General features: G+C 37.9%; 1 protein-coding gene across 1 annotated transcript; it reads right to left on the bottom strand.

Annotated features, from left to right (window-relative positions):
* Window positions 1-1,118: 1,118 nt before the first annotated feature.
* MCCC1 (methylcrotonoyl-CoA carboxylase 1) lies at window positions 1,119-18,832 on the bottom strand. The gene is made up of 19 exons (XM_032193535.1): window positions 18,778-18,832; window positions 17,553-17,602; window positions 17,044-17,183; window positions 16,703-16,798; window positions 16,415-16,536; window positions 15,261-15,408; window positions 14,317-14,438; window positions 13,288-13,399; window positions 12,884-12,965; window positions 11,938-12,065; window positions 10,077-10,260; window positions 9,491-9,600; window positions 8,957-9,173; window positions 8,197-8,283; window positions 7,567-7,616; window positions 5,671-5,808; window positions 5,066-5,173; window positions 3,797-3,868; window positions 1,119-2,262 (listed from the first exon to the last, which is right to left on the bottom strand). Exons 1-19 carry the CDS (start codon window positions 18,822-18,824, stop codon window positions 2,143-2,145), a joined length of 2,133 nt encoding a protein of 710 aa, XP_032049426.1. The 5' UTR covers window positions 18,825-18,832; the 3' UTR covers window positions 1,119-2,142.
* Window positions 18,833-20,612: the final 1,780 nt, after the last annotated feature.

Below are 20,612 nucleotides of genomic sequence, written 5' to 3'. Positions count from 1 at the left end.
TACTTTAAATAATACTCTAAATTAAATTAAATCGCATTACAGCACATTTCAAATGTACAAATTCTGACTGACTTCTGCAAAAAATTTTTGAAGGGCATAAATTCTAAAATAAATAATGCCACCACTACTTGAAAAACCAAGTGTCAGTGAAAAATAACTATATATAGAAAAAAAAATAGCTAATTTTCAAAAGCGAGGGAAAATTAAAACTGTTAAAATGATAAATGATTTGTAGGCTGTCGTTCCCAAGGAAGACATTTTGTCAGCTTCCGACGAACACGCTCTTGTTCATTGGCTGGATGAAGCAAGCAGTGCAGACTGAGCGGACAGACAACCTCATGCTGTGAGTTTTAATGTTCTGCTACAGATTCAGTGTAGCAAAACAGATCTAGAAACACAGCAATGTCAAGCAGGAAAAAAAAAAAAAGTAAATCTGGAGTGTCTCTTCAAGACTGAATTCACATTTCTGTATGTAGATTGAATTTTTAGATAAAAACAAGTCACAAAACTTACCTGCGGTGAAACCCATCACAACTGTCTAGATTAATTATTGCTTCCTAAATGTCATCTGCAGGTTTCTCAGGTATCAGGACATGATATATGTACAGCTGACTAATACATAAACATTTCTCCATATTCAACCAAGGAAAAGACAAAATTGAGAAAAATGAAAACAAACATTCCAAATCCAGCTTAATTTTTATTTGGTGGTAAATAAAAATCACCATGGCAATCCTCTCCAAGACGATCATTAGATTTTACTTTTTTAAGTGGCCACTGGATTACGAGGTAAACTGAAAAGCAGTATTCTTATGCTTTTAATATACAGACCGTCTAGACCCATTTCACTTTTTACAGTTTTTGTCTGCATTGCAGGCAAGGCTGCACAGTTACAGAATCAGAGCAGAAAATTGCCCAAGACATTGTATATTAACTCTGAAATAAGGATTTATTTGCACAGATACAAATAGGTGTTTGGGATCACTGCAACACCTATTTGTTCCTTTGTGCAGTATCAATGTAACAAAAGTGCATATGACCAGCAAAACTTCACTTTAACCAAAATTTTGCAAGTAAAAAGTTTGTAACAGTTAAAGCATTTCTTTGTGTTTTTTTTCTTCTCCGTTCCCCTGTCTTTGAGACAGTTTTTAAACAAGTTAAAAAAATGGTAAACCATCGGTATGCTGTCTGAGAAATATTTTCTTTACATATCAAAAACCTTCCCATTTTCTCTTTTGCAACACTACAGATGCAAAAAGGTGTATTATTCTCAGTTACATTTCATTTTTTATAAAGACCTTGGTACTTCACTCCATCCGGTAAGTAACATATTTGAACATGAACAATATGAGAAAAGTAATGAGGATTTTAAAGTCAGTATTTTATTTTGGCACAATTTCCAAGCATTAAATAAGCTTATTATCTTTCTGTGCTACTGCTTCATGTTTAAAGATCAAATATTATCTTTTGAAAGCAGTCACATTCCAACTTTGATTAGTGTAGCAAGTATTATTTCTTATTTTTATTTTTTATCACATATTTCAAAGTATATTGAAATAATTTTTGAAATGCAAATTTTCACTGCTCATGAGGTAAATGTGAAAACAGATGCACCAAAAATGACCGAGAAGGATCCTTGGTGACAAACAATTCTCAATTCTCTATTTGGGCAAAAAGACAAGGCCACAAACAGGAATTTTGTATGAGAAATTCATTCGTGAAATAATTATCACCTTTCAGATTTCCTTCAAATGAAGGAAATCTCACATCTCAGGAAAAATAGGCATCTTTGAATGAAAAAGTAGGCAGAAGAACCCTAGCTATCCATAACGTGCAGTCCTTACTAATCTCTCATATCCTTAAGGCAGTCCATATCTTTTCCCAGTCTAATGCCTTTTCACAAGCAACCACAATCACTGAACAACAATCATGTAGGTCCACAAGTTATATACACGATTAAAGTATAGTGATATCCAAGCTTTCAGTAAAATCAGCATAATTTACAGTACAACTATGCAGGGAGTGCAGAGGAAACCAATTCCTCAATCCGTTATACAAAACACTTTACTGAAAATGTGAATAAACCTTCTCCTGAGAGAATATCAGCGAAGTAAAAAAAATAAAATGCACCTTCCTTGAATTTTATTTTGATTCAGCCTCTTCATCCATGAATTCAACTAGCGGAGCATGTCTATTGGCCTGGGCACCTTCTTGGAAATGAACCTTTTTTATCACTCCTGCCTTTGGAGCCCTTATGGTATGCTGCATGGAAACAGATCAATAGTGAACCAGCAGAGTAGTAGTTTTGGTTGTTTTTGTTGTTTTTTTTTTTTCCTTCTCTCTCCAGCAAATCTTAATATTACTCTTTGGAGCAATTAGAACATGACATACTTAATTACTTCCTCTGTCGCTTCTATATTTATTTTAAGCCTTCTTTTAAAATGTTATCCTAGCCCTTTTTCAAGTTTTATTTCCTCACCGATATATATTTTCATGAGCATACTAAGAACAAAAATACTAAATGATGTTGTATTTTGAAGTACAAATAGCTGAATATTATGATGCTTCACTAATACTTTTTTTTTTTTTTAATTACACTGGATAGCAGGCAGAAATACTAATAAAGTTTTAGATTTGTTCCAAGACCAATCTACAGATTTACTAAAGCCAAATTTATTTGCACCTCAAGACAGGTATTTACCAAAAAGATTTTAGGCAAATCAAGCTGAAATACAAACATGACTATTAGTGACAGTGCAGGAACAGTGTGTTTTCATACTGACCCCCAAACTTGTTCATTTGTTATTTTATCAGGTTAGTTTTCAATTTAAGTTTTGATTCTTGTTAGTTTTCTACATAGGGTTAGTCTAACATCTAAATGTTTATGAACAATGTTAAATCCTCACATTAAGCAAGAATTAATTTAAATAATGTTTCTGAAGTTTTACACTTTGAACAGCACTGCAGGAAAAAAAAAAGACAACTCAGCTAACAGTCTGAGGTATCATCTGGAAAGGCACAAATATTTAGTATTCAATCTCAAATAATTTGAGGGTGTAACTTGGGGTGCAATGTTGCATTTCATGTAATTTTAGTGCAGTTTCTAAAGGGGCATTGTTAAGGGAAAAGCAAATTTTCTCAACAATATTTGTTCTGCTACCACAAACTGAAGTGTAAAATAAATTAATAAATCCAAATCCAAAGAGTTCAGGTTACAAAATCTATAGTTTAAGCAATTTTAGCTATTGCCAAGCAATGTAACAATATATAATGGCCAAAATACTAGTCCACTGAATGCCATGTAGACAATTACAAAGAATTTTTCTTATGCTCATGGTAAAGCTTTTATGCAAATAATAAAAAAAATGTACAAACAAAAACTTGGGCATATTTACAAAGTCACCAATAGTTGAATTTCTGCATTAAGTTACTGCAGGCATTAGAATAAATACACTTTTATCATGGAGAGAGAGCAAGAAATAGACCTAGACGGTTTCATGCTAGAAATAAAAGGATTGTTAGCTTCTTGGGGGAGGGATGAAAGGGACTGACACGGTAACCAAGCAAATGTTAAAACATCTGCAGAGTGCCACAGATTATATAATCATCATTTGTTAATATTAACAACAAATGTAATCCCCTAAAATCTAGTCTGATGCAACACTTGTTTTACAGCATATAAAGTACAAGCAACAATCTGCACAACACTTCATTAATGCAATCAAAACTGATTTGTGTATGACCACATTTTTATTTTCTCAGTAATTAAAACATTTTATACATTTATGTTACTCACCTCCATTTTCATAGCAATCATAACCATCAGAGGGTCTCCAATTTGAACCGCATCCCCTGCTTTCACAAACACCTACAATTCAAATTGGGAAAGAAAATCATGCACGTCTGATCTGCACCATTAAAAAACAGCAGCTGAATCTTGGCTAGCACAATCCACTGAGTAATTGTGTTTTTTCAGAACAGTCTTATAATATCTTCATTATTGTTGAATTGGGTATTTGAGTTCTCTACATAATACTCAAGGGGAGTTAAAGGTTTTACAAAGAGGTTCAATACCAGTCAACAGGCTGATGAGGAAGCCATTTATGTTTCAAAGAGGAAACACTAGAAGAGACAAAGTATATTTGACTCCATCTGGGCTTAAGAAGCTTCTATTTTGAGATACAAAGTCCAGAACCTCTTCCTGGAGCCAGACTCTGCAAAATCCAGAGAGCAGACTGCAGGAGCCACCTATTTTTTCTGCAGCCCTGATTTAGAATGCTTCCTGAACTCCATGCAGTGGTCACAGCACCAAGCCTGCCGAAGTTTAAGAAGCATATCGACAGCACTTACTACTGTGGAGCCAAGAGTTGGGCTCAATGGTCTTTGTGGGTCCCATACAACTTGGGATATTCTATGATTCTAGAGCATCTCTCTAGAAAGTAAGAGATCCACAATTAATACACTCCACTCTCTCAAAGGGTTCGTGCCTTTTTTTTTTTTTTTAATCACTAGCAGAATCCTCTAACTACTAAAATTATGTATCCTGGACATCTCCCTTCTGCTGAAACTTTTCCCTTTTCCACCATACAGAAAAATACAGAAGACTTGCTGAATTAAAGGAGAAAAAAAAAATAAATTAAAAATAGAACTTAATTTTGGTTGGTTGGTTGGTTGGTTTGATTTGTTGTTTTTTTTTTACAAGCACATCTATCATCTCATTCTTTGGTAAGATGAAATGGGTCAAACAGCCTATAACATTTCAGGGAACTCTGGGTTAGAAAGCAGTTACGATGAAGGAAAAATTCAAACAAAAAATTCAAACAGTAGAATTAGTTATATATTCATACTTTCCTGAGCTCTAGAAAAAGAAGCTGAAAAGACTCTTGTGTGGCTGCTGGAAAGTCAGACTAAACAGGACTTTATCTAACTGGGAGGAGCCACACAGCACTGACATTTTTGGCCCTGATTCTTTCCTGGCAGTACAGAACCATGCACCATTGCTGGAAGAGTGAACTTTGACATAATAGTGTCGAATTCATTTTTCTACCCATATTATTATAATTACCTTTTCAACTGTGCCTGTCATGGGTGCTACGGCACCACCTTGTGTCCCTGCTGAGCTCACTGCAGATAAGTACTTGGGTACAGGAAGGCCAATCTGAGCACTACCTTCCTACAGAAAATAAAATCAATGACATGAGTTAACAACATAATGTAATACCACTAGTACGTGTGCTGATATATGGGGACAGGACAGATGCAGCTTTATGCAGAAGCAAATAGGTCAATTGTTTTGGGTTGCAGACTACTGAAGCCAGGTCACAAGGACAGGGGGCATGCTGACAGCTTTGCAATGTCAAAGTTCTCAAGATCCATGCCTGTTGCTGCTGAAGGATCAGAGAGGAGGAAACTACAGCCGTGAAAATGAGGCTCTACATGGACCTTTGTCCCACATCCATACCTTCCTTATTCATGCAGCAACAGCACAGAAAGTTTTAGAAAATTAGTAAAGGCTGTTTGCGTAAGGAGTAGGTAGGCTGCTAAGACACTGCATTACGGGCCAATATAAAAATTTAAATTATGATTCTCTTCCACATTCTATTGCAATTTATGTTGTTCATTTACATGTATAAAACTTTAAAGTCATTATACAAATGAAAGGTACTTTACCGGAAAGAAGAGATAAATGGTGTTGTCCAAGATGACCAATTTGGACTTGCACACTGTTCCATTTACTGAAGACCTCAAGTAAACTGAATCACCTTCATTGAGAATCTCTCCAGAAACCACGAACATTTTATCTTCAATCTGAAAGATAAACACTTTTTATGGACAAATCCTAACCATTCACAGACACTAAAATAATAAAGCGGAAGTTAGTGTTCGTAGTATATATTCATAACCTGTGTTTCTTCATAGATAATTCTGGATATATTTTTTTAATCACCTTTTTAAATCTTATGTATCCTTTAGTTTTTGATTAACAGAATGTATTGTGTATCCACTGCAGTCAGCTCAGACTAGCTAATACACTCTCCCCAAGACAGTTTGTATCATAAACTATGGAATAGCAGTTAGCAAAATATAAAGGTATGTTATTTCTCAAGAACAACAACAAAAATGAATTTTCTGTTTAGTGATGGGATCTGGACCCAGTATTTTTAATTTGTCCTAATATCTTAACTTTTCTTCAGACCCGTATTAACCACCTCATTTCACAAGTTTCCACTTTGTTTTACAAAAGTAAGTTTCTCACTCTTGTAAATTCTTAATAGAAAATCATCAACACATTCTTCATAAACGTATAAAAGAGCAGAGAAAATCAGTAAAGGAAACAGTGTTAACTAGACAACAAAACAGCAAAAGAAGGACCAAATGGAAAGGTCATTTATTTGCACGTAACCCTTTCATCTAGGTCAATGGAAATTGGCTGTCTGCCACAGCTTCAGAATAAAAAGACGGTAAGAGTTTGAATGTAAGTGTGCTATGTTTAACTTATATTTTTAGTTGCAAGTCTTGCTGAATGATACTGGGAATCAGAGACTTGCTAGTCTTCAATAAAGTTACAGGCAGAGAGAAAATTCAGTCTACATTTATACAGTCCCACACTATTTTCAACTGAACTATTTTCCACCTTATCACATGTATTGAATGGATATTGCCTATCTGATACTGATCCCTGAGAAAATATCCTTTGCTTGATGAGTATCCTGAGCAGGGATGCAAGTTAGACCAACATCCTGGGCAGCACCATGAGCACTTGCCAGTTACCTGGCCCAGCAACGTGCTCTTAGTTGGTATCGGTCCCAGGGCAGGTTTTGTAGCACTCTGGTTGCACTGTCCTCTTCATGATCAGCTCCTGAGGCACACAGCTCTGCCTCTCCAACCATTATCTCCAGCTTCCCCCCATTTCCACCTCAACCTGCATTCTTCCTTAGGAGTCTACATTCTCCCCAGTAGCACTTCACCTCCCAACAAAGGCCTCACTTTATGTCCTTTTCACCCTCTTTATATTTTGCTGACATTACTTATATGGGAAAAGCCTAGAATGTAAAAGCTTTCCTGTATTACTTATGTAATCGATACACTCAAAATAACCTAAGGGTTATTTGAGGGATGTGGGTTATTTCAATATTCATATCTGCAAAAAAATAAGGGTATAAAGCCTTGAATTACCTGACATGGGGATATACACCTGAAAGTGCAATAATTCTCTCACTATTTTTGTACTATGCTGATCTCTATATAATTTCAGCAGTTCATAAACACTGATTCCTTTTCATTATTTCCCTTTTCTGAATATTAGAAATGAGAAACTCATCTACAGAGAGACTGCATTCTCAAGCATACAATCATTTGGGGGTGCCAAATTCAAGATAAAATCCATTATGACTCCAAGAAAGGAGTGAGTATGACTCCAAGGCTAAAATACTGAAGTCTACAACAACTGCTACAAGTGAACCAAAAACAGACTCCTGATCATCAAGCAATTTTAATAACAGTTGATACCAAAAAAGTCTCTAAGAAACTGATTCTAATGAAATATCTGAAAAAAGTCTACTTTACCTGCATGGTGTATGATCCTTCTTTACCGTAACTCACAGCTACATCCACAACTGTTCAATAAAGCAAAATATATGTAAGTAGATATAATAGTAGGATCTAGAGAATAAAACCATATGAACTACACTTAATCTTTTTGATAAAAAAGAGACCTACCAATACTAAGAGAAGAACAAGTATTTTCAGATTAGCTTAGCAGACACTGCAGATTTCACACTGAATTCTAGACAATTTGTCTTTCAAAGCTGACCATCTGAAGTTATGCTCTGAAATCTCTATATTAAGTTACCTGGACAGGAAACAGATCCTTGAGGGGGAAGAACTGCTGAACACTACCACACCTAAGCCAAGTTAAACAAAACAGCACTCAGTTCTTCCAAAATCTCAACCTTACTCATTTAAATGATGAACATCATTAGTACCATTTGAATTTGTTTTTTATTTCTTCAAGATCTAAGGCCATAGATTTAATAATTAAACACGCAACCTTGTGAGTTCCCTTCTCAGCTTCAATTGCTTAAAACTCAACACTGCTTCCATCTGCTATTTCTTAACCTGAATTTTCAAGCACCAGTTGAAATAACTTTATCAAGTATTAACTCTCCCTCCACACCCACTTTTTTATTCACTTACTATTTTCCCCATCCAGCAGAGACAGTTTTCTAGTATAGCATATATTTATTCTTCTACCAGTGCTGGATGCAAATGGTGAGAATTTATCTAAAACACAAAACATACAGACATGTTACTTTTATTACAGTTTGGCAAAACTTACAACATTTACAACTTACACCACAAATATCACTGTCCTTAACATATGTTTATAACTAAACTTATGTTTATAACTAAACTTACATATTTATACTGCACATTAAAGATCAGGGAATCACTGCAATATATGGTGACAATCCATCATTCAAACTTCAAGACTGAATAAATGGAGGCTGTATCATCTACATAAAACACGAAGTCCTTTTCATCCCATTAAACCCCTCTGCCTCTACCAAGTCTAGCCAGTCAGTCTTTATCTCTGAAGACCTTGGTCCAACTGTAGGACTAACGGTGACAGATACTCACTGTGCTTGTAAAGAGCAAAAAGGACACAGTGACACAGATTAAGAATCCCAAGGTCTTTCAGACAGGCGCTTATCTGAAGTGCCTAGGGAAGTAGTCTCTACATTACAGTGGTGATATATTCAATATCTGTCTCTCAACAAAAGTTATAGTCTGTCGAGCGCATAAATATCTGACAAATGCTGTAATGCAGAACCCTGAGCAGGCACAAAGTAAGGCAAAAACAGAGTACACAAATTAAATAATTACACATGAGGTCACAGCACTGTCTCATCCAGTCAAGCAAAACAAAACACAAGAAAAGAAGAATGATCCTTACCACCTGACTGATCTCTAAAAGCATCTGTTGCCATTTTCTCTTTCAGTATGAGTCCCAGAGCTGCCTGACACACAACTTCGTGTCGTGTCGCCTTTTTGGCTGGAAACAGTTCATCATAGTGTTGAGGAATGAAATTAGTGTGCACATTTCCAGCCTCAAACTGTGGGTGTTCTGACAGGCTCAGTAAGAAATCAATATTAGTGCTTAATCCTACAATCTGTCAAGAAAAAGAAGCATATTGCCAAATTGAAATGAAGTACGAATGCACAGCTTTCTGCTCAACTTATGCATAGATGAAACTTTCTTTATACAACACCAACAAAGTACGAAATTTACAAACAAAATGTAATTAATTCAACTGCTACGTTTTATTACATATAAATCTGAAATGGCAGTGGCCATCCAATCTTCCTCTAAAAAACACTTTTGCTTTGTTGCAGTTTTCTATCTGTATGCTGTTACCTCAAGGTGTTCAAGCTGTTAGCTTCAAGTTAGTTAAAAGATTTAAAATCACACTGGGTTCCTCCTACTTACGTTATATTGATGCAAGCTGTATCGCAACTTTCTCAGTGCTGCTTGACGATCCTCAGCCCAAACAACTAACTTTGCAATCATTGGATCATAATGAACAGAAACCTCATCACCTAAAATATATGAAAAAAAATCTGTAACACTACAAACGTATCTTCTGAAAGGCGGTGTACATAATACTGCATAACATATGGTATTAAACTCCCTGACACAAGTAATGGCCATGTTTCTCTATGGTCTTAAAGAATATTTATTAACTTGAATGATGTGACCTGACATTTCAGTTCCAAGGAAAAACTGAGCACAGACTTTTGTAGAGGTAACATTATTCAAATTAGCAGGACTAATAAATTGTGATAAGAATAAAATCAGCATAATCCAGCAGACAATAATTTGTATAGAGATAAAATAAAGAGTTAAATAAAATACCCAGTGATTGTACACACAATCATGAAAGAATAATTCTGTGGAGACTGGTATTTAACAACACCCTGTGGGACAAATTTATTTAGGCCAAAGCAGGAAATGTTTATAATGAAAAGCTTTTCATGTTAAATATTTCTAACTATACCACTGCCTTTAGTTTTACCTTGTCTGACTCCAGTTTCTATCCGGGTGAAACTATCAGGTGGTGGGGTGGACAAGTGCAACAATGGCCCAGCCCCTGGCATGAAGTTATTATTAGGGTCTTCAGCATATATTCTAGCTTCAAACGCATGGCCTCGGAGCAGAATCTCTTCCTGCTTTAGGGGAATCTTCTCTCCAGCTGCAACCTGAAAAGGTGTTTTTTTTCTTTAATGCAGGATCAATATTCTGGAGTGTCAATGTATGAAAAGGTTAAATATCCCTCTTCCAAACATGAACAATTAAAGCATGTTTAAAAAGGGCAAAGAAAAAAAAAGCGTTAAATCATAAATGGCTAATTCTGAACTTACTCCTTCCTTTTTTCTGAGTCACTAGTCAAAGGATTTTGCATTATTACTGTAAATCAACTTCATAGTATTTCACACAGCTTAAACATAATGGAAAAATAGTATTTTTTTTTTCCAATTCGTTATGTCAAAAATAATTAAATGCTTAAGTTAAAGGTTGATCAACCAAGATGTTATTAGAGAGAAAAACTGCTCTAAAAGCAGACGATAAAATGGATTACTGGCAGCCAACACTGCTGGCATATACTGCTGATTCTTTTGTATTCTGAGGGACTTGTACATGTAAATGATTGTTTCTCTAGGGTAATTTCTACGAATTTACAAAATCTTTAATAGGCAAGAAAATATCATTTTATTCCTCAAAGGAATTTTCATTACAAATGCAGGAATACCAACAAACACCAATAACATGCCAGCTTGAGACTGAAAAAAAAACAGCTTTTAGGGGCAAAATAATAAACCTGCTGCAGTTCAACAGAGAGGAGACACTTCACCAAGAAGCAACACAAACTCCATCTACAAGTGGAAACACCAGTTCCTATTAAAAATCTTGAACAACATTTTTTCTTCATTTGAAGCACTGGGGGTTTCCCATGCTCACCAAACTATGGCTTTCAGCAGAGGCAACCCAATACGACTTAGTCCTCAAACAGTGCTACACAGATTCAAAAAAAAAAAAATCTCTCTCAAAGTATTGACAGACATTTTCTGTCTCCTGACTTGCATGCAAAGATCAGTAAACTTCTCCACCTTCTCTCGTTTTAGTGTTGTTTGACCTCTGCTCCAACTCAGCCCTCAATGCTCAGCTTCCACTCCTAGATCAGCAAGCCAAAAGCCTCCTTTTTTGCATCCACATTTGGCATTTTATTTTTCTTTCTGCTTACATGAAACACTCCACCATCCTATCTATTTAAGCTCAATGTGTGCTGCTGTCCTCACTTTTTGATTTATCTACATAGAATTATTTTTCTTAATTTCCAGTTCCCTAAGGTCCAAAACTTCCTGTTCAAATGTGTGAGTAATCTCTCTGCATGCTGGGTGTGTGAGGAAATAGCCTGTTTCCAGCCCACGTAACTATACATTTATTTTAGAATGCAACTATACTGGCAGAACACCAGACATGTTTTTGTGAAGAGTCTTCCTTCCATGGCCTGATCAAAGTATGATTTGGGGCCAGAGATACATTTAAAGTAGAGTTTAAGAAATTGTTCAGCATGGCAAGAGAAAGGTCAGGACCCTAATCATCCCACTTTCCACATCCTCTATAGTTTCACTAAATATATGGAGAGAAAGTTTTTCTCTCCAAAACTGGAAGAATTTGTTGGAATTGAGAGCAACCACAAAATACTCTACAATCAGCGTAATAAGAGATGTTTCTCCAGAACAAAGAAAATTCTACCCAACTAGTGGAATGGGAGATAAGTACCTGAAAATCTATCTGGTCTCTCATAGGCAATACCAAAGAGCGCTACTCAGCAGAGAAGAGGGACTCTACATCCGAAATCAATTATCACTTACCCTTAGCTGCCACTCTACCAAGTCTGTTCCAGTGATCATCTCTGTAACAGGGTGCTCTACTTGCAGTCTGGTATTCATCTCCATGAAGTAAAAGTTATGCTGGGAGTCCATAATAAACTCCACTGTTCCTGAAGTATTTAATAAAAAATGGAGGTTTCATGAGGCTTTCTCAGGACAGATATCTAAGACACATAACTGATTTATGTCACAACAAGACTATTATTTCTAAAACAGATGCAATGAATCTCATTAAATTGTATGTGAATTATCTTTATGGGTGACACAGCTGAGGTCTGAAAACAAGAGAGTTGTTTCCTTGCGTATTTACATATTCTGTGCCATTTAGTGACCATTCTCCTCCTTCAGCAGTACAGCTACATCTCATTAGAGGTCTAAAAAAGTACATCAAGACAGCTGAAAGCACTGTGTGTAAGCAGAGGGCATGCATTATTTTTTTTTCTAAATAAGCATCCAAAGAAGGCAATGGGAAAACAGGAGAAGTGACAAATAATTTTAGCAGGTAATTTTTCATTTGGAAAATACTATGGATCTTATAGACAGTGTTGTTTGTTTGTTTTTTTAAAAAGGCTTTACTGTTTGAGGAGAAGGTTTTATTCTTTGTAAGCTAAAAGATGAATTATTTTCCTTTGCCTTGCTTAAACTTACTAACATTCACAATGATCACCTTCCAAAAACAATCTTATTGATTGAATCACCTGCTCTGAAATTTTCTTTCTTTCTATTCTGCCGCCACTGGTCTTAAGCACAGACCAGGTACGCTCATATAAATTTATAATTATGTGAGAATTAACTATTACTTGCTTCCACCTCAAAAAAAATCTGACACGTGTTGTACACTAAAACAATCAAATGTCATTTGCCCTGAGATTCAGAGCCTTAATAACCTAAAAGGGTATTGCTGGAGCATCCACACCTCCAGACCTACCTGCTCCTACATAATTCACTGCTTTAGCTGCTTTGACAGCGGCTTCTCCAAGTCTCTTTCGAACTTGAGGATTAATTCCTGGCTGTAAATAATAACAGTAACACATAAGATAACAAATATCAGTGACATTAAACCTACTATGCATGAGTATTTTGAAGCGTCTAGAAACTGTACTGTAATCCTTAAAAATAAGTTAATTTTTTTTTTTTCCTGAGAATCACTTTCCTAAACATCTTTTCTTTTTTTTTATTTTTAGGTAGAACAGTTTCTACAGCAAAATTAAAACAGGTGGTAAGAATTACCAATAAATTACTACCCTGTTTGATAAATTACACAGGCTTAGCAATTACTTTAAAATATGTCATTTTTTAAAAAATAGAAAAATATAAGAACTTTCTTCTCACCCCTGGTGCCTCTTCAATGATCTTCTGATGTCTTCTTTGCACGCTGCAGTCTCTTTCAAACAAATAGACCGCATTGCCATGCTGGTCACCAAACACTTGGACTTCAACATGCCTGTTTCATAATAATAAATGTTATTGTGTATTTCACTGAATCCCCAAGCCTGCAACTGACTTCACCCACACAGACTTCGAACTTGTACACAGTCCTGTACTCTTCAGTAGGATTTCTTACAGGTTTAGGTGTTTGCTCTTGAATAGCCAAAAATGTAGAAATGAGGGTCCTAAAGGAAATAGGACCCTAAATGCCAGCTAGATAATGAAACCCCATTGGTTAAAATGAACATGACACATATTTAAAGGCTGCTACCTCTCTATTAATTATTATGTTACAATAAAAGTAGAAATATTTCATTATTATTTGTTTTCCTACAAATTTAACAATTTGATATAATTTCACAAGAGGCATCAGCCCTGACTCTAGAATAACCCTATTTATTTTGACATACCATTTCAGAGGACAACCATTAGGTGACAGAACTTTGTTCTTTGTATAAAACTAAGGAAATCTTGTCACCATTCAGGTAAATCCTCCAATGCTGGCAAATTCCGTAAGAACGTAATGAGATTTTCTCATGTCTAGCTGACAGCATAAGCAAGCCCCCACTTTCTTTCTAATGAATGCTTTCTTTACAGTGCTGCTTCAAGAAAGATGTAAAATGCAAGATCATCAAAAAGACCTCTGTCAAAAGTTCATAACAAAAAACAAATGGGTTCAGTTTCACAGGTCAGGACAAGCTATAGACTATCACTTCTGTTTTAAGGCTATCACTTCCTCTGTTAGAAGAAGAATAAATAACTAGTTTAGGGCATCTGAGGGCAGCAGAAACACCACAACATCTTTACTCAAGTCTCTAGTTGAAGTATTATAAAGTGATTCTTTCTAGATGGAAATTTCACTCTATTATTAAAACACCTGTTTATTTAACAGTAAAATATTATGCCGTTAATATTAAAACATCTGTTTCTCACCTTGGATTATCTACAAATTTCTCAATTAGCATTGCATCATCATTGAAAGACTTCTTTGCTTCTCTCCTTGCTGATTCTAGTTGGTCCAGAAACTCCTTTTCTGAATGAGCAATTCTCATGCCCTAGAATACACAAATACAAAGAAAAAAAAAAATATATCTGAATGTCTAAGAATACAGTACACAGTAAAAATCCTTGACACATACAAACAGGTTCATGACTAAAACAGCAAGAAATGCACTTAATGATAAAAATATAAATTGCTCATCAACTAACTTCCAATAAGCGAATCCTATTATAAATCCTACTGAAAGTGCCACTAGAAGTGCAATAAAAAGATATTATCGATACATTGACATACATGCATATCAAATCCAATTGGATTCTTAACTATCACAGAAATTATCAAAGGCTGGCAAAGAAAACCTGATTTTATTACAAAATAATTACAGCTATTACAGAAATAACAAGAATTCTGTTATTCAATTTTTGCAGATAAGTATTTCAGAGTAAAATCAGATTTCAACAGGGAATTCACAATACATTAAATAGTGTCTAGACACCAAATAGTTAAGTATATTTCTAATTGTTTTTATTCAACATTTAAAACTGTTAATAAAATAAGACATAGAGGCTATCACTGGGTAACAATTTCGTGTCACCTACTTTCACACAAATAAACCTGAATGACAATTTTTCTGCTTATGTGAATTATGGAAATCCACTGAAATAAACAAAACTCTCCCAGTTTACTCCAGCTACTTATTTTCTGCCTGGCTGCACAGTGAATGACAGTAAGACTTCATTGTGCTGTACTGGACATTATTAATAAATTCTAACCACATTTTTTTTTCCAATGTGTTTTAAAACCTTTTAGAATAAACTAGAAACTGAGGCATGACAACTTTACACTGTGACAAACAGATCTGCATTAGCTCCTTTACCTTTCCTCCACCTCCGCGAACAGCTTTAATCATTACCGGATATCCTATTCTCTTGGCGTGGTCTTTTAGACATTCATCTGATTGATCTTCTCCGTGATAACCTTCAACAACAGGAACGCCAGCAGCAGACATTATAGCTTTGGAAGTGCTTTGACAGAATAGTTTTATGTTTAGAATTAAAATAATATTTTTCGCTTACTTCTAAGCTCCAAACCTGTATATGTTACCCATGTTAATTCTCCTTACAATAGTTCCACTGATACCAGTGTGGGTTACAGAAGTGGGTTCTGCAGCATTTTACTGTAATTAATCAAATGCTTCAAATAGGGATTTTTTTTCTCCAATCTCTCCAGATAAAAGTGGGGGTCAATTCAGGCTTATTGTTCTTTCTTATCTTTTGACCCACGTTATGGAGGTCAAAACCTACCATTTTTGTATTACCACACCATACCTTACTAAAACTATATTTAAGGTTCTACAAAGACAAAACTCTTCTCATGATACAGGCTGGATTCACACCACATAAAACACTTGAGCATAACACTAATTACTTCAAACAGGCATGCAAAACTAGTTAAATTACAGAGGTAATTTACCCTCATATTAGCAAGTGATAAAAAATTAATTTGCTGAAATTAATATTGCACAGTTTGTGTGTTAGTAATAACATTATTTCCATATTCTAGATTTATACTTTATTGACCAAAGAAATGTTTCCAGGGTAAGTAACTAAGAATAAGATTCTCTGTGATGAATAAAATTTATAACCCCATTTTACATCAGCCACAATAACCTCTGATGATAGGGAGTTTTGTTTCCCCCACCACCACCATTTTGATTCATTCAGGATCAATATGCAAGAGATACAACCTGACTCCTGAACTCTTAGTTATATAATACTGCAAGGTCCCAGTTCTGGAAAACTAGAATCGGTTAAGTATTTAATTATTAAAATCCCAATAACTGAACAATTCCTATGTCTATAGGAATCCCACAATAGCAAATTTGGAGCTTATTCCTCTGACGATAGCAATAAAAATAAGACAATGAAAACTGAAGGAATAAAAAAAATGTAGCAACTGATCCTTTAGTAACAAAATTAGCCTTGTCAAACTGTAGATTGTATAACCAAGTAACAAATCAGAAATAGATACCTCTTAATACCCATATCTCTGATAGCAGATGAAGGCGGACCTATGAAGATGATTCCCTCTTGCTTGCACAACTCTGCAAACTCTGTGTTTTCTGAGAGGAAACCATAACCTGGATGAATAGCCTAAAATAGAATAATGTTACCAGCCTATTTTTATATTAGTTTAGCTTAGAAAACCCTGAAACTTCAGTATAGTGCTAAGGAAGCACAAGATGCAAATATCACGTATAAATATGAAAAACTGAAGAGCAGGCAGGTATCCAAAGATTTAAGGTCATGATCAACGTACCTCTACTGCTGAGGCCTTGGCCACCTTTATGATTTTCTCCATGGCCAAGTAACTCTGCTGTGAGGGTGCAGGACCAATGCAATATGCTTCATCTGCCTGTTACAGAAAAAATAGATATTACACAGATTGTTTCTTAGACAATAAAAAGCAGTTTTAACTTCAAATTTCTCAGCTCATTTTATTGTTTATCATACTGCTAGCAGGCAACAGTTTAAATCACTGCCTCTCTTCATAAAGGGACTCAAATGGGAAAAACTTGGAGAACTACCATTTTGAATGAATGTTAGTCCCATACAGAAGCGTTTGCAGAACCAGTCACAAACATAATGAATATACTTCACCATTGCTACATGCATGGAATTCTTGTCTGCTTCACTGTAAACTGCTACAGACTTCACACCCATTTTCTTCGCTGTTCGCATTACTCTGCATGCAATTTCTCCTCGGTTTGCAATAAGAATCTTCCCTATGTTGTGACCTCCTGTTTACAAGGATGAAGCAGAGTAAGCAATTTTTAAAATAAATATATAATTAAAAACAATGCTGGAAATAAAGCAATTTTAGAATTCTGATTTCTTTTTCACCATTTAGTGTTTATTCATGACAACAGGGTTCATTTAAATCACCGTGCTAAATTTTACTATTTTTTCTTATGTTGCTTAAATACTAACATGCCTAAAAAACAATTCTCACACTGACTTTGCAAACTATATCAGAAAAGGTCTCAGAGGAAAACGTCACAGAAAATGTAATTTTCATGTAAGTTGAATCTAACACTAATTGTAAAACCATTCATGTTACACAAGCAATTGAACCTTGCAGCTAAAGAAAGCATACATGTATTACATACCTACTGTTGAAGAGACACATTTCACAAGTCTTTGTGCTGGGTTCCATGGCCTGTACAATCAGAAACAAACAGAATAGTTACAGAAGTGCGTAAAGGAGCTGCTTTTAGTTTCAGGTGCAAAGACAGCACCAACCCAACTCCGAAGTTTCTTATGTAACTATTTACACAGAACATAATCAAGTACAACGTGCTAAGGAAGGGTGGACAAACTTCATCAGATCTTTGTGTAGAAGGGTTTCCCCTTAGACACAACAGGAACAACAAACTGCCCCCTCGCTTTCTGAGCAGCATTCAAAGTGGAAGAGTTACTGTGGGTTACTCTAAGTCCTTTGGTGGACAAAACTGAGTGTGGCACTTAATACAGAGTTGGCAACGTGAAGTATTTGGGAAAGAAGACACAAATAACCACAAAACAGAAAATCTTGCACAGGCAATAGTTGTTTATACAGACAGAAGGCACAAGAGCTGAATGTGAAAGATGTCAAGAAAGAAGAGTTTGAAAAACTGAGAACAGAACTCTCCTACCTGTGAAGAACTCTTCTATCTGAATTTCATTTCAGAAATGGAAAGTTAAATCTCAAATATAACTGAAAGCTCTAAAGAAACCAGGTACTGAAGACTAAGTGCCTAGAAGAAACTGCTGAAGCGAACTCTTGAAGCAATTTTAATTGACACGTAGGTCAACTTTGGAATCTTGGATCAAGCCCAATAATTCTTAAATAATACTGGACAAAAATATGCAAGATGTCCTTGACAGCGACATGGGACATGGCTTCCTGAACTTTTAACAGACAGCTGTCATTGTCACCAGCTCCTTCTGCCCCTACGGACAGCACAGGGGTGGCTACTGTGGGGGAGTCAGTGACAGGTATCAAATCCCAAATGCCCAGGACAGTTTGATGGAATCCACACCAGTTTCTAAAGCTGAATTTAAGGTTGTTGGGTTTGGGTTTGTTTGTTTGGGGGGGGGACCTTTTTTTTTTCCACAGCAGAAGCCGGGGTTCCTGCACCCCTCCCATGGCGCAGAGCCCCCTCCCCGCCTCCTCCCTGCACCCTGGGCTCCGCGACGCCTCCGCCAGCCCCAACCGCCGCCCGCCCCGCCGGCAGCCGCTAACGGCCGGGAGGAGAAGGAGATGGAGGAGAAGGAGGAGATGAAGGAGAAAAACCGGGCGGGAGCGCCGCCGCCTGAGGGAGCCGCGCGCCGCCCGCCCCGGCCCGCACTCACTGACGCTGCAGCGCCCAGAGGCAGCGGCGGCCCCGCACCAGCGCCATGTTGGCGAGCGCGGAGGCCGGCGGGGCGGGGGTGTGCGCGCCAGCCCGGCCCCGAGTGGCTGCCGCTGAGGCGGGCGGTGGCGAGGAGGGGCCGGCGGGGCGGGGAGCCGGAGGACGGAGGTCACCGGGGGAGGCGCCGAGAAGGGGCCGCTGAGCGCTCGCTGAGGCGATGGGCGGCTCGTGGGGCTCGCTCGGGGAGGAAAAACCTGGGGGAGGCGGCCGAGAAAGTGGGCAATAAAGTGACGGAATAAAGCTGGGATAAACGTGAGGTGAAGCAGGCGGCAGGAGGAGGCTTGGGTTCGTTTAGGAACGCCCGGGCTCTGAGCTGTGTGTATGCAGCAGGGGCTGCCCCGCGGTTGTGGTGACACAGGAGGGGTGGCTGGGAAGGGCACGGGGATTCCCTGCCACCACAGCGTCCCTGTGCCCAGGCACGACCACCAGGCTCAAAACTGAGCAATTTATGTGGAAAAGAGGGGTGAGACACGTCCCGCCTCCACAGACAATGCACAAGGGGCACCTCTCGCCCCCACCTCTCACTCAGGCATCACCTCATGGCAGGCGACCTGGTGCAGGGCTTAAGCCTCCCCGTGTGGCTCCAGGGCACAGAGCGAGCTGCAGCCGGGTCTGTTACTGTCCACGTTTAGCAGACTCTTATAGCACAGCAAGCAAACAAGTTGGAATCACCAAGGTGACCTCACTTGCTGCAGTCACACTGATTTACAGAGCTCAGGTTAACAGAAAAGTTCAGATAAAGTGTGATACCAATAGACTGCAATAAAGCATTTCCAGTGTAGTTCTTAGATGACCATGATATTAAAATTAGCTGTGTAGAGGAATGAAAAACGGTAGCACTTAGTTAAAGTATTAACAGTTACTGATGATTCTCTGGAGAGAGGAGAGGCCTTGCAGAGGATCTAGATATGTTGGCACATTGGACAGCCATATCAACGGCTTGATGTTCACCAAAAGCGAATGCCAGGTGCTGCATGGGATGGAGCAATGCCAGACACAGGCACAGCCTGCGAGATGCATTGGCTGGAGAGCAGCTCAGCAGGACCTGGGGGCACTGGTGGCAGCAGGCGCAGTGAGAGCCAGCAGCTGCCCTGGCAGCCAGGAGGGGCAAATCACACTTGAGGTGCATGAAGCACAGTACAGCCGGCCTAAAGAGGCGATTCTCTGGCTGTGTTTAGCGTTGGTGTGGCCTCACCCCTAATATTGTCCCTGAAAGCATCCAGAGGAGGGCAGCAAAGCTGGTAGAAGGGCTGCAGGCCACATCTGTGTGGGGAGGCTGAGGACACTTGGGTTGTCTTCTCTGGAGAGGAGGCTGGGAGGCAACCTCACTGCTCTCTGCCACGTCCCAAGGAGGGGACGTGCAGAGACAGGCACTGGTCTCTGCTCCCTGGTCACCAAGGACAAGGTGCATGGGAATGGCACAAATCTGCACCAGGGGGGTCTGAAAGGACATTAGGGAAAATGTCTTTACCAAGAGGGTGGTCAAACACTGGAACAGGCTTCCTAGAGAGGTAGTCAATGCCCCAGGCTTGTCTGTGCAAGCATGTGGATTGGGATCTTAATAACACACTCCAACTCTTGGTTAGCCCTGATGTGGTCAGGCAGTTGGACTAGATTATTTTGTACGTCCCTTCTGGCTGATTTATTCTACTCTATTTAAATAGCAAATGGACCACACTTTTCCCCAGGAACACCCAAGCCATCAATTGTAATAGTGGCAGTATTATTGATATACAGATTAAACAAAATTTTCAGCATGTTTGTCTTTAAACACAA

The sequence above is a fragment of the Aythya fuligula genome, chromosome 9 (assembly GCF_009819795.1).
Source record: "Aythya fuligula isolate bAytFul2 chromosome 9, bAytFul2.pri, whole genome shotgun sequence".
Lineage (NCBI taxonomy): Eukaryota > Metazoa > Chordata > Aves > Anseriformes > Anatidae > Aythya > Aythya fuligula.
Note: the sequence above shows the minus strand (reverse complement) of the source record. Positions and strands in the feature narration are given on the sequence as shown.